This window comes from Protomyctophum bolini, assembly GCF_963924005.1.
Source record: "Protomyctophum bolini genome assembly, chromosome: 23".
Lineage (NCBI taxonomy): Eukaryota > Metazoa > Chordata > Actinopteri > Myctophiformes > Myctophidae > Protomyctophum > Protomyctophum bolini.
Window position 1 is genome coordinate 17,271,469 of NC_137884.1, and position 12,574 is coordinate 17,284,042.

Consider the following 12,574-nt stretch of genomic DNA (forward strand, 5'->3'; position numbering starts at 1 on the left):
AAGCCAAAGTGATGCAAACATTGTTTAAAAAAAAGTCTCACAAATAAAAAGAAAGTTAATGCCTGTGCTTTCAATCCTGGCATGCATCTACCGTATATTGACGCTTAGAAGCCCCCATACTCTGTGCTGTATAGAATGGCTGATATGTGCACTCTACTGTACATGGTAGACTAGACGCAATGCTCTGTGCAGTAAAAGCCATCTCATATACGAATATGAGCAAAAAACCACGAGAATGAAGTTTGACGTTGGGACTGGGACTGGGATATATAGATCATGACATTACTGCCTCTTCCATGTGTAAAGTTTTGTCTGAAGTTCAGCCTCCTCCGCCCGCCTGGCTCCCACACGGCACAACTTCAGCGATCAAAGCCCATCTGCTCCACGCTTGATCAGACACTTCACTTCACACAGTAGGGCCAAATAGTGTATACGTGGGACACCACAGTCTCTACTGTATCACTTCACATCTCACCGCAAAGATAGACAGCATCTCCTGGGGATTAAGAATTCTCTCTCACCCACCCACGCTCTCGTGTCTTTTGGGTACCACTTATTCTCGTCCCTCTCTGTATTTCTTTCTGTCCTTCCATCTCTCTCTTCCGCCCTTTCTTGCTCCCGTTTTGCATTCTCTTCCTCTCTTACTGTGCATGCTCGCTCTCTCTCTCTCTCTGTGTTCTGCTCTGCTGAATAAGTGAGATGCGTCGTTCCAGAGACAGAGACAATCCTCAGTGTATGGTAAACATGCCCGCGCACACGCACACGCACACGCACACACACACACACACACACACACACACACACACACACACACAGTGCAGCGTCAAATACCGTAAGTCTGAAAGAAATTGAATTAGCAGTCTCCTTAAAAGACTTGGGATTTCAAGGGCTCCCAAAGGCTATACTAGGCTTTCAATTAAAGCTTTTCTGCCTGCAGGTTATCATGTAAATGCGGCGTCTGTTTTGTTTTTGACTGTTGGAAGGAAAAACACACTCACGTTGGCAGACAGCTGAGACGTCAGGGTTGCGACCTTCTCCTGAGACGCGTCCAGCTCCCGCCTCAGCTTTCTGATTTGCTGGAGGGGAGACGGTAAACAAAGGGCATGAAGATTAGAGTCATTGTTTTTATAAACACTGATGTGAACAGCCTTTCTGTTTCAAATTGGGGTTTTGTTACACCGTAAAACCTCTGTGTTAATCTATCCATTTGTAACTCAAAGCGTGTAGAAAATGTAACCAAATGGACCTGTAAAGGTCCGTATACACGGCACAAAATTAGGAACAAATTTTAATGGATAAATAAACACTGCACATTAATTTTACTGTGTAACATATGGGGAAAAAACACTGTGATGAAATGTGAACAGAAACATAAATGGGGGAATTACCGTGGAATTTTGGACTGTTTGGCCCTTGATTGGAAAGAGAAAAGTAAAGTTAACTCTATGTTGCATGTTTCCATCAAACAGCATCAGTGTGGCTGGAGGAAAATTGGTTATAAAATGCTAGCTTAACACGCAAACAAACAAACAGCAATATATTACCATGACAGCCTATAAACCCCAGACTTGGGTTAAATAGTAATATAGCCTACTTTACAACAGCAATGAGAACTCAAGAGTGAATTTAATTTACTGTTGTGACATTTATCAGCTTATAGCAGCCTGATACAATATCTACACACTACAGTGTGTGATGTTCTAAACGACTAAACCCCAACCATAAAGCAGGTTAAAATAAATATGCTGTGCCAATCTGATCTGATCCAATTAACCCTGGTCTGGTTTGGTGCAAATCTTGGCTCAAATCAAAGTGTGACTTTCAAACCTGAATACCTGAATACCCTTCATTCTGCTCACTGTGAGAACATTTTGATAATCATGAAATCATACTTCTGAAATTATAATTTATGTTTTTCCTCAAAAGCACATGTCTTTCAACACCACAACAACTCTGCCTATGTAAAACGCTTCAACATGCTCTGAATGTCCTTCCAAACAATGGCTAGTAAAAAAATAAATAAATGACTAATGTCCATTTAGTGAAATACAGTAGACAAGCATGCAGCAATATACTGTACATGACATCCAAAAAATATGTACCAAAATGCCTTTCATCAACATGAATTAAATTCTAAATTGGCCCATGTCTTCAATGCCTATGAATTGTAACCCCTTCTCATCACATATAGGGCATGTAGCAGTAAGTATTTCAAACTAACAGAAATATCCAGCATGGCACTGTAGTACTGTACATGGGTCATAGGATTTGCACAGTTAGCATATTAGCTTAGCACAGGGCAGGACTTCATATCACAGGTGTAGTAAATTATTCATGTTACATTTTCCTTCCATATAATAGAACAAACTCTGCATGAGAATTCTCTTTCCAACAGTATTTTGCATTTTAACTTACAAACATAGACACAGGCCTAGTATCATCTCCAATTTTTAACAGACTGGAGATCATTTTTGCATCATGTTTTCTCATAGTGCTTTCTGTAGTGGCTGCTGCCTGCTGCTGCTCTAATTGGAAATGGATTCTGGGAAATGAAACTTAAGGAAAGTGAAACGAAAACAATGAATACACTACTTAAAACGTCCACTAGGGGGCTCTGAAGTTAACCTGAACAGGTGACAGAACAGATAACACAGCAGGTTCTCAGCTGTTTCAACAACAAATGTCATGAAATATAAGGAATTTATTTCAGGAATGTTTTAACTTGCCATTAACAGCACAGAGCCATCTCCCTGACATAATTACCAGACTGATTTATTTCTGTCTTATATGACATGTGGGGTTCAGGGATTCAGGAATTCAAGTTAGAAAGGTGCTGAAGATATGAACCAGAACAGTATGCCATACTTATTCATGAAATAATATAAATGAATGCAGAATGTAGTCATTAATTAAAAAGCAATGCAACATAGGGTTAAATGTATGCACCGTTGACCCGTTGGCCAATAACGGCAACATCTATTGGTTTTGCATTAAACCAAATTAATATCACTGCTTGGGATCTGATGGGATCCAGTGGTGGAAAGTAACTAAGTACGTTTACTTAAGTACTGCACTTGAGTACAATTTTGAGGTATTTGTACTTTACTCGAGCCAAAATTTGTACTTTTACTCCACTACAATTATTTGAAAACTTTAGTTACTAGTTACTTTGGCAAATTTAATTTTGATTAGAAAACATACATTAACCACTTCAACACCTATACAGTTCGGCCATTTGAAAATAGCAGATCTACAAGCTCACAATGCGTCGTGTTGCAACGCATTGCTATTTTCTTTGTGATCGGCTATTTTCAAAAGATTTTGGAACATTCTGCAATAGGAGTACTTTTACCTTTAGTACTTGAAGTATATTTTGATGCCGATACTTTTGTACTTTTGCTCAAGTACATTTTTAATTCCGTACTTTTACTTGTAACGAAGTACTTCTAAATTACAGCATTGGTACTTTTACTTAAGTAAAACAATTGAGTACTTTTTCCACCACTGATGAGATCTGAGGCATTTGCATTTGCATTAAGCAATAATATGTCAACATATTATTGACATTAGTTTTTTTGTATTCAGACAGCCAGCAATGGGTAGAACAATTTGAGTCTCTGTGACACATCTAGGGGCCACACTCTGCATTCAAAGATGTTCCTAGAAGCTTTGTCATTGGTCGAAAAAACCCCGGTCGCAATGACTAACCAATCAGGAAGTAGACAGGCAAATCGACCAATGACAAAGCTTCTAGGAAAATCTTTGAATGCAGATTGCAGCCCCTAGATGTGTCACAGAGACTACATTTTTTTGGGAGCGTTTTACTCATTGCTGGCTGTCTGAATACCAACAACAACAAAAAAAAGTCAGTATAAGCAATAGTGGCCGTCAGTCTCAAGAGACCATGGCACAAAAGTGCACTTGGATTAGATCAGGTGGTGCTGATCGAGGGAGCAGTGCTTAGTGTGTCTGTGCAGTCCCACTCGGGAATGATAATGCATTATGTAGTATTGTGTTTATGTTGGACTTAATATAAACCGTTTCCTGTAATGTGTACATTTCTGTACACTGGAAAACAAAGCAAACACCCGTGACTTGGCCTCGGCGTGGAACGGATGCTTACCTCAGAATGGGCCTTCTCTTCTGTCTGTATGGGAGGAACATAGTAGGGAACATTAACCCAAGTGTATTGCATCATGTGATTAGATACAGTATAACGTCAGCTGTGTTGACTTTTAAGGGGACTTTAATATTATGGTGAACTTGTAATGCCAATATCGGTATCAATATATAAATATCAGTCAATATCAGGGAGCCTAAGAGCAACCACAATGCACGTTCAATTTCCCTGTGGGTTGTGAAAATAAGAGAAAAACAAACAAAAAAACAACACAAAAACAATACATGCATTTGGAAACGAAAGGAAATGTGAATGACTCCTTGGCCCCAGTGTTGTGTTTCTTTTACATGTGGTACAAACTGTGTTGATTTCGTCGACTAAAACTAAGACGAGAAATGTCCGTCGACTACCTTTTTCCACTGACGAAAACTAAACGGAAACTACATGAAACTAAGCTAGGATGACTAAAACTAAGACTAAATATACTGACAATTTCATCAACAAATAAAAACTAGACTAAAATTTTAGGAAGGGACTAGTGGACAAGAGATCCAGTATAAGTAATTTTACATTTTGTTGCATGCTGAAATAGCTGATCTACAAGCTCACAACGTGTCGCAGCGCGACGCGTTGTGAGCTTATAGATCGGCTATTTTCAGCAAGTGTAAAAACAGTCATTACGACGGCATCAACGCCCACCAAAATACATTTTAGTCGACTAAATCAACTGTAGATTTAGTCAACTAAAATCTTATGATATTTAGTCGACTAAAACTAGACTAAGATTAAAGCATTCCAGGTGACTAAAATGTGACTGAAACTAAATTAAAACTATATTCAAGAGACTATGACTAAAACTAAAATATAAATCTAAATAATTTGCTGCCAAAAACAACACTGGGTACAAATAGGAATACTTGTCTGTGTGGTGAGATGTGGTGACAGTCTTTACCTTGTCCAGATAGTATAGAACCTGGAAGTGAAAGAATGATTGGTTCAAACAATGGAACAAGTTGCATTGTCCCCTAAACACAGGGATACAACTTTTACGTTGTGCCAATTAATCTCATTTGTCATCATCTAATTGTCTTGTTTCAGATGCAGCCATCTTGCCAGCAAGGGGCTACCTACAGTAGGTGCTACTTCCCATAGACAGCCCATTCATCCAAACAGAAAAGTCCCCTCTAATTATATTAAACGTCAAAATCACCAACATTGCAGCTGTAGGGAAAGCTTTAATTATCCTCTTTCTATCTGCAAAGTATTTGTTTCATAAAAATCCACCGTAGACATGTTATGAGCTACTTTGCTGTCAAGAAATTCCTTGCATGTGAAAGTGTTGGAGTTTGGAAGCGCTCGTTGAATATCACTCAATGGCCCATGCGTACTACCTGTTTTGAATTTGCACATGCAGCAGGAGGTTGCTTTACTGATAACGAGTGCTTCCATATGAAACAAACACTTTACAGATAGTAAGACGATAATTCAAGCTCTCCCTACACCTGCAATGTTGGTGAGTTTGACGTTTAATATAATTAAATAGGACTTTTCTGCTTGGATGAATGGGCTGTCTATGGGAAGTAGAACCTAGGTAGCACCTTGCTGGCAAGATGGCTGCGGTCTGAATAAAGACAATGGCCTCTTCTTTGTCAAAATGTTTCAATTACTGTGGATTTGGTGACCGTTTGATAAAGTAGGTTTAAAAGCCAAAGATGAGAAGAAATGATGAAATGGCAAACAGAAAAAGTGCATAAACAAACAAGTCATAACTAAAATGAGATTAAAGCAAAATTAAGGATACAATCGCAGACAGACAAAACACAAACATAGTAAATTAATAATCGACACAAATTAAAAAGTTTTGCCCACAGGGAAAAAAGTCTCAAATGACACTCTGTTCAAACTATGGTTTAATCAGAGCTTTTCTTCCAAAACTTTCAACTGCAACACAAAATTAAAAAGAAAATAATGCGCAAGAAATCAATTATTGCCCCTGAAACAAATCTATTGTGACTAGTGGAACACAAGCTGTTCTTTAGCGAACCCTGCAACATGCCCAACTTCTTCCAAGTGTGCTAAATTACAGGATGCAGAGGTTACTTTTCTTTGTCCTGTGCAGCATAGAGTGGAGAGGGCATCAACTAGAAATACATTTAAACCTGGCACGGCTATTTTGGATATTGTCTTTACAGGCAAAATATTTCAAAAGCAGTGAAAATAGCCGCTCCACAAGCTCAGGACCATCACATTGTGACGTGTTGTTGTGAGCTATACTATATGGATTTCTCTATGAGGCTTGAAAGAGAAGCAACTTACCGCAGAGTAGAGTGAAGAGGTACTGGAGACCAGCGACAACGAGGAGCCATGGACTGGAGATGAAAGAACAAGCGATATAGAAGAATGAGTGACACTCTAAAGCAAGCAATGTTCAGCAAAAGGCTTGATTATAAGAACCCCCGCTCATTTTGATAGGTTGGAATGGCTTAGGGTTGAGTACAGCATCTTGCAATGGGCCTGGGCTGCAAGATTCACTAAACCACCAAGACACCCATGTGATGTAACTGTCTAAATACGATACTACAACGAAGTCCACGATCACACCCCAGAGAGAGTTCAACAAACCATGTGCAACCCAGATTCGTCTCAAAGAAGCGTGAATCGTGAATGTGAATCCCCTTGTGAGTCTCCTTTCCCCCTGTGTATTTGATTATTTTTATTTCAACTTGTTTGCATAGATGTGTATATTTGTATGTCTTTAAATGTCTTGATGAATTGAAAAAGGAGGACCCTGTCTTGGTGCTTTTTCTGGTTTTATCCGAGTCGTAGCAGATTTTGTATTGACCTGTACTTTCTTTGAAATGTACCAATTCCACAAACGTAATACACATTTCAATCAATCAATTTGAACCGTATGGTCCCTCATGGGCCATTGGGGGGGTGCATGTGTGTGTGGCGCGCGCACACGTGTATGCGTGTGTGTGTGTGGCGTGCGTGGTGTACGCGTTTGTGTGTGTGTGTGTCAGATGCACCTTCATCGGTACTGTCTCTAAAGGAACCCGAGCGACTCATGCCCCTGGGGCGTTCCTCCAGCGAGGTTGCGCTGCCCCCTAGTGGGTGTCCCTCCCCGTACAGGTCGAAGGAGTCCTGGGCGATGCTGTTGGATCGGCTCATGCTGGTGCTTCCCGGGGGCAGGTTGTACTGGCCCATGTTAGTGGGGCTCACTGCGGGGGGGAAGATCAGAAGAACAGTGTCACGCAGTGTTGTTTTTGTTGTTTTGTTGACATACTACACTGATGAAGACAGCATGTTTAGCATAACGATGTAGACATTAGTGAAGACTTTTCAGCTGCGTTTGTGCTGGTTTTGTTTGGCCTCACCTTTCGATCTAGCATACAACATTGATGCATACTAGATGTAAGCAAGATGTAAGTGTGATGGCCGCCCCAATGCATTTCCAATGGAAGTCACATGGTTTGATACAACATTTTGGACCACAAGCTGTTGTATGGCTTTCGGCTGTGTTTCGACTGCCACCCTCCCCCTCATACAACACAAATGTTGTGTCAAACCATGTGACTCCCATTGGAAATGCATTGGGGCAAGATGTATCACACCCTTTGTATACATCAGTCTGTTGCGAAGGTGTGAGTGAGGCCTTACACAGATTGGCGTAGTGATATTTGCCAGTGGTCGTACAAGCGGCGCCTGGAGGGGAGAGCGGCGACTGGCTGCCCGTGTCCTGCAGCCCCCCCGTGGAGTGGGAGCGCAGCCACTCCTTGCCCTCCTCGTGGGACGTCTGCCTGGAGGAAGGTGGGTATCTGGAAGGAGCGTACACACACACACACACAGTCAGACTCAGGGGGAGGCGTGGCGGTTTGCCAGTGGTGGAAAGTACTTTCACTTAAGTACTGTACTTAAGTACAATTTTGAAGTATTTGTACTTTACTTGAGTATTTGCGATTTCCAATAATTGTACTTCTACTCTATCTCAGAGCCAAAATTTGTCCACTACAATTATTTGAAAACTTTAGTTACTAGTTACTTTGGAGATTTTAATTTTGATTAGAAAACATACATTAACCACTTCCCCCCCTAAATAGCCGATCTATAAGCTCACAATGTGAGCTTGTAGATCTTCAATTTTCAATAGATTTTGTATACATTTTGAACTTGTGAAATGGCACATTCTGCACAATGAGTACTTTTTGTACATTTTGATGCCGATACTTTTACTTGTAACGAAGTAGTTCTAAATTGCAGTATTGGTACTTTTACTTAAGTAAAACAATTGAGTACTTTTTCCACCACTGCGGTTTGCAATGTTTGAGCAACAGAAATCTGTGCACGGACACATGCATCTAAATGAGTATGTGAATGGGCATGCACTGTGCGAGCGCACACACACACACACACACGCACGTTCATAATATGCACACTTAAATACATGTAGATGGAAAATAAAAGACGCAGACTCAAACGGCCACTGGCTCGCCTCCAACCGCCACACTGAAGTGCTCAAGCAGCGGGAGGGCCTCCTTATCGCGCCCGAGAGGCAGCCATATTTAATCCCCCGGGGACGATAATTGAGTTTACGCTCATCCTGTTTTAGCAGAGACTTTCCTCCGACACCCACATCACTAAGCCTGTCACACATGACCTCGCTCGAGTGCCCCTCTCTCTCTCTCTCTGCCAGTCTGTAGTCACTCTCCCCACGAGGGGGTTCTGGGCATCTAATGGCGTATTGAAGTCACATGGCGAAGGTGCAGCAAGTCTCTCCATGTTGGAATTACTACAGTATAGTGGTGGAAAGCCATATCTATATAATGAAGCGATACACTATAGAGTGCTATGTCTACGTCATGAAATGCTATCTAAGATACATAAGTTGAGCCTTTGCATACGCCTGTAAGCTCGTCAAGGCCAAGAGCAAGTTCTTCGGGGCTGAGACGGAGTCTGAAGAGATGCAGGTTTTCAGACTGCGGCGGAAGATTGGGAGTTGAGACTGCAGTTCTGATTGCAATGGGAAGTGCATTCCATAGTTTTGTCAATGTAAGCCAGCCAGCCAGACATGAAGCTGCAAAGATGCATCCCAATTTTTTGTAGCTGTTGCAAAAGATACAAATCTACAAATAAGATGAACTGGCTTCAACTTGATCAGATACAAAGATACAAAGCGACAAATACGGTGCGCAACTTTGCATCTGCCCGTGTGAACGCAGCATAAGGGATTACTTGATTAAAACCAGGAAAAAAATCCCAGAGAATATCTATCCTGTATATTGCCCAGACCTACATCGACTACCCCAATTTTGAATTCTACACTGCTGCTTGAAAGCAGAAAACCTCCCTTCTCACCAACAGTGCAATAGTGAGTCAGAATAATATTTAGTTGTAGCTGTGCCACTGTGATGACTGAATAACAACGTATCGATCACCATGCGGGCTGGGTGAATATCCATCCCGCATATTAGGTTTTGGCCATTTTTGGTAGTGGAGGAAATATTGGTAGGCCTATGACATGATGGATTTACACAAATGATGTACACGATGATAATGAGACGAGAAAGTAGGACTAAACACGCACGCACTCACGCAAGAAAGCAACGCAACGCAACGCAACGCCCTATTTGTATAATCTGCGATAAATACATTATGCTTTACACCAGGGGTTCCCACACATTTTGGACTTGAGATCTACTTTGAAAATAACCAGCTCAACAAGATCTACCCAGCCCAAAAAATATTATCCCATTGCTGAGCTGCGCCTATAGCTGACATTTCTGATTATCATGCTGGACAGATTGAGTATACCTGTATATTTCGTGGATTATAGATAAATACGGCAGTGATTCTCAACCTCTTCAATTACAAGGACCCCTGTCAGTCACGTGGACTGCGGTCACGTGTGTTTATTATTTGTTATGATTAGTTTTTTTGTTATTTCTTACCCCTAGACATTATGAGTTGTAACCCCCATTTGATGCAGTTTTTTTTCCTTCAAAAACTGGGGTCCATTTGGTTCATAACTCAACCCTATGGACCCCCCTGGGGTTCACAGACCCCACATTGAGAACCACTGCAGTACAGTATGGGGTCGATCAGTCGCATGCAAATGTGACTGGGAATAAAGTAGAGATGATGGTTGCTGATGAGTATACTGTCGTACCTCAGGCCCTTTTTGGGGAGCGTGTTTCGGTCAAGAGGCATGCTGTTAACACAGAGGATGAGTGAATTAGATGAACGGCATTAAGACAAAAACAACACAATACACACACACATTTCTTCTGATTTTGCAGCTTGACCATGACGTTATGATAGAAACAGAAACCACACAATACAGGCTACATCTGGTAGAATTTAAGGTAAATGAATCCACATATAAGTGACAATAATTACGGCTGCAAAATGGAGATTCAGAAACAGCTGCATAATCTATGTAAAGATACCGTAATAAATACAAATAACAGTACTAGCACGATGAACCGCATGCACAGAGTCTGGACAAAACAAAGGCGATACCACGTCAATGACCGTGACAATGGTGGATCTGCAATGATAATGGTGTTGCGATTCTAGTTATGACAGGAAACACCATACTAGTTCTCACCGGAAAGGGGAGTGGAAGAAGAGAGGGCACATACAGTAAGGTGGACGAGCTGCGGACCACTCAACTACCAGCTGGTCAGTAAGCTACTAGCCTTGGGACTGCAGGCGTTTTGTTTTCAAAGGAGAAAGAAAAAAAAGCCAGGGCGAGGAGAGGAGGGGAGGGGAGGTATACACTGTATAGCCTATAGTACTAGACTACACTGTATCCTCATTGTAAATCCAAATGAAAGGAAACCTTCCATGATTTTTCTGCCTAAATACGCCCAATGATGTGAATCGTGTTTGACACCATCGTTTCATAACATCAACAATTCGCAGAGAAATGTAGGTTGAAAATCTGTAAAGTTTTCCATGAACCACTAAAACCCTATACTTCACTGAATGGGGGGCTCTATTCTCTCTCTTTCCCCCTCTAAACCAAACAAACAGCTCATCTTCAACTCACGACGCGGTGCATTGCAACGCACTATAAGCTTGTGTAGATCAGCTATTTTCACCAAAAGGATTTGACTGTGTCCCTCTGTATTCACCCTTCTGACAGGGTGGATTTGGCTGTGTGTCCCTCTGTACTCACCCTTCTGACAGGGTGGATTTGACTGTGTGTCCCTCTGTATTCACCCTTCTGACAGGGTGGATTTGGCTGTGTGTCCCTCTGTACTCACCCTTCTGACAGGGTGGATTTGACTGTGTGTCCCTCTGTATTCACCCTTCTGACAGGGTGGATTTTGACTGTGTGTCCCTCTGTACTCACCCTTCTGACAGGGTGGATTTTGACTGTGTGTCCCTCTGTACTCACCCTTCTGACAGGGTGGATTTGACTGTGTGTCCCTCTGTACTCACCCTTCTGACAGGGTGGATTTTGACTGTGTGTCCCTCTGTACTCACCCTTCTGACAGGGTGGATTTTGACTGTGTGTCCCTCTGTACTCACCCTTCTGACAGGGTGGATTTGACGGAGCCAGTTCGCGTGACCTTGGGCCCGTGGTGGCCCAGCGGCAGGTCCATGGACTCAGAGCTCGTGTGTAGACTGGTCATGCTCTGGCAGCTCAGAGTGTCCTTGCTGCCCGCCGAGGAGGAGCTACAGGCCGGCCAGGGCCGCGCGTTGGAGGGCAGGGAGAGCCCGGAGGCGGGGCTGGACGCCGGCGAGTCAGTGCACATGGGGTCTGGGGTTTTACCGTACAACGGGCTGCTGGCGCCACTCTGCCCGCCGGCGCTGCCCAGGCTGCCCGTGCCAGACGAGGGAGAGTCCAGGCTGGCCTGCCTCGCTATCGTACCGTGGGGACTGCCCAGCAGCGAGGGGCACTTGCCCGAGTCAGGCGTGCCCGGAGAGCTGGCCTTGCTGCTAGCTTTGGTGCCAAACAATCTGGGTGGGGGGAGGGGAGGGGAGGGGGGGCAGAGAGGTGGGTTTGGACATTCAAAGACACTCGGTGAGCATCTGGCAAGATTCATGCGCACTGCATGAAGACGACTGGATAGAGATTCATGAAACATTTTCAATTTACTTTGAGGTCGACTTCATCTGAGAACGTATGCTAAAGGTATATTATCCCAATGAAATATAGAGAATGTGCCGCAATATTACAGTGATATTGCATTGAATTGTTATTGCATAAGCAAGCGGTATCAATGGCTGCTGAGCTGAGCCACCTCATCCTCATTAATCAGCACTGGCAGTAAATATTTCAGCAACGTCCCACGACTGACTGACAGCATAATAAAATAAATATCTAACCCCAGCAAGCCTCCACTTTCAGCCGCCAACGGGTCAGTAATCCGCATAATATGGTCACATTTGCACAGCAGCTTCAACCATCTCATGTCATCTCTATGACTCTATATAACACGTCGT

General features: G+C 42.6%; 1 protein-coding gene across 6 annotated transcripts in view; it reads right to left on the bottom strand.

Moving 5' to 3' along the window:
* The window catches only part of nav3 (neuron navigator 3), a 199,867-nt gene that overhangs the window by 27,410 nt on the left and 159,883 nt on the right, over positions 1-12,574 (bottom strand). For 5 of the 6 annotated variants that reach the window (XM_080757631.1, XM_080757628.1, XM_080757630.1 and 2 more), the window contains 9 exons: positions 11,657-12,088; positions 10,287-10,328; positions 7,781-7,938; positions 7,150-7,341; positions 6,437-6,489; positions 5,073-5,093; positions 4,124-4,147; positions 1,389-1,412; positions 999-1,076 (listed from right to left, as the gene is read on the bottom strand). In XM_080757631.1, coding sequence (XP_080613757.1) covers positions 999-1,076; positions 1,389-1,412; positions 4,124-4,147; positions 5,073-5,093; positions 6,437-6,489; positions 7,150-7,341; positions 7,781-7,938; positions 10,287-10,328; positions 11,657-12,088 — 1,024 coding nt within the window. The remainder of the gene's footprint in view (positions 1-998; positions 1,077-1,388; positions 1,413-4,123; positions 4,148-5,072; positions 5,094-6,436; positions 6,490-7,149; positions 7,342-7,780; positions 7,939-10,286; positions 10,329-11,656; positions 12,089-12,574) is intronic. The other variant, XM_080757629.1, reaches the window with a different exon arrangement.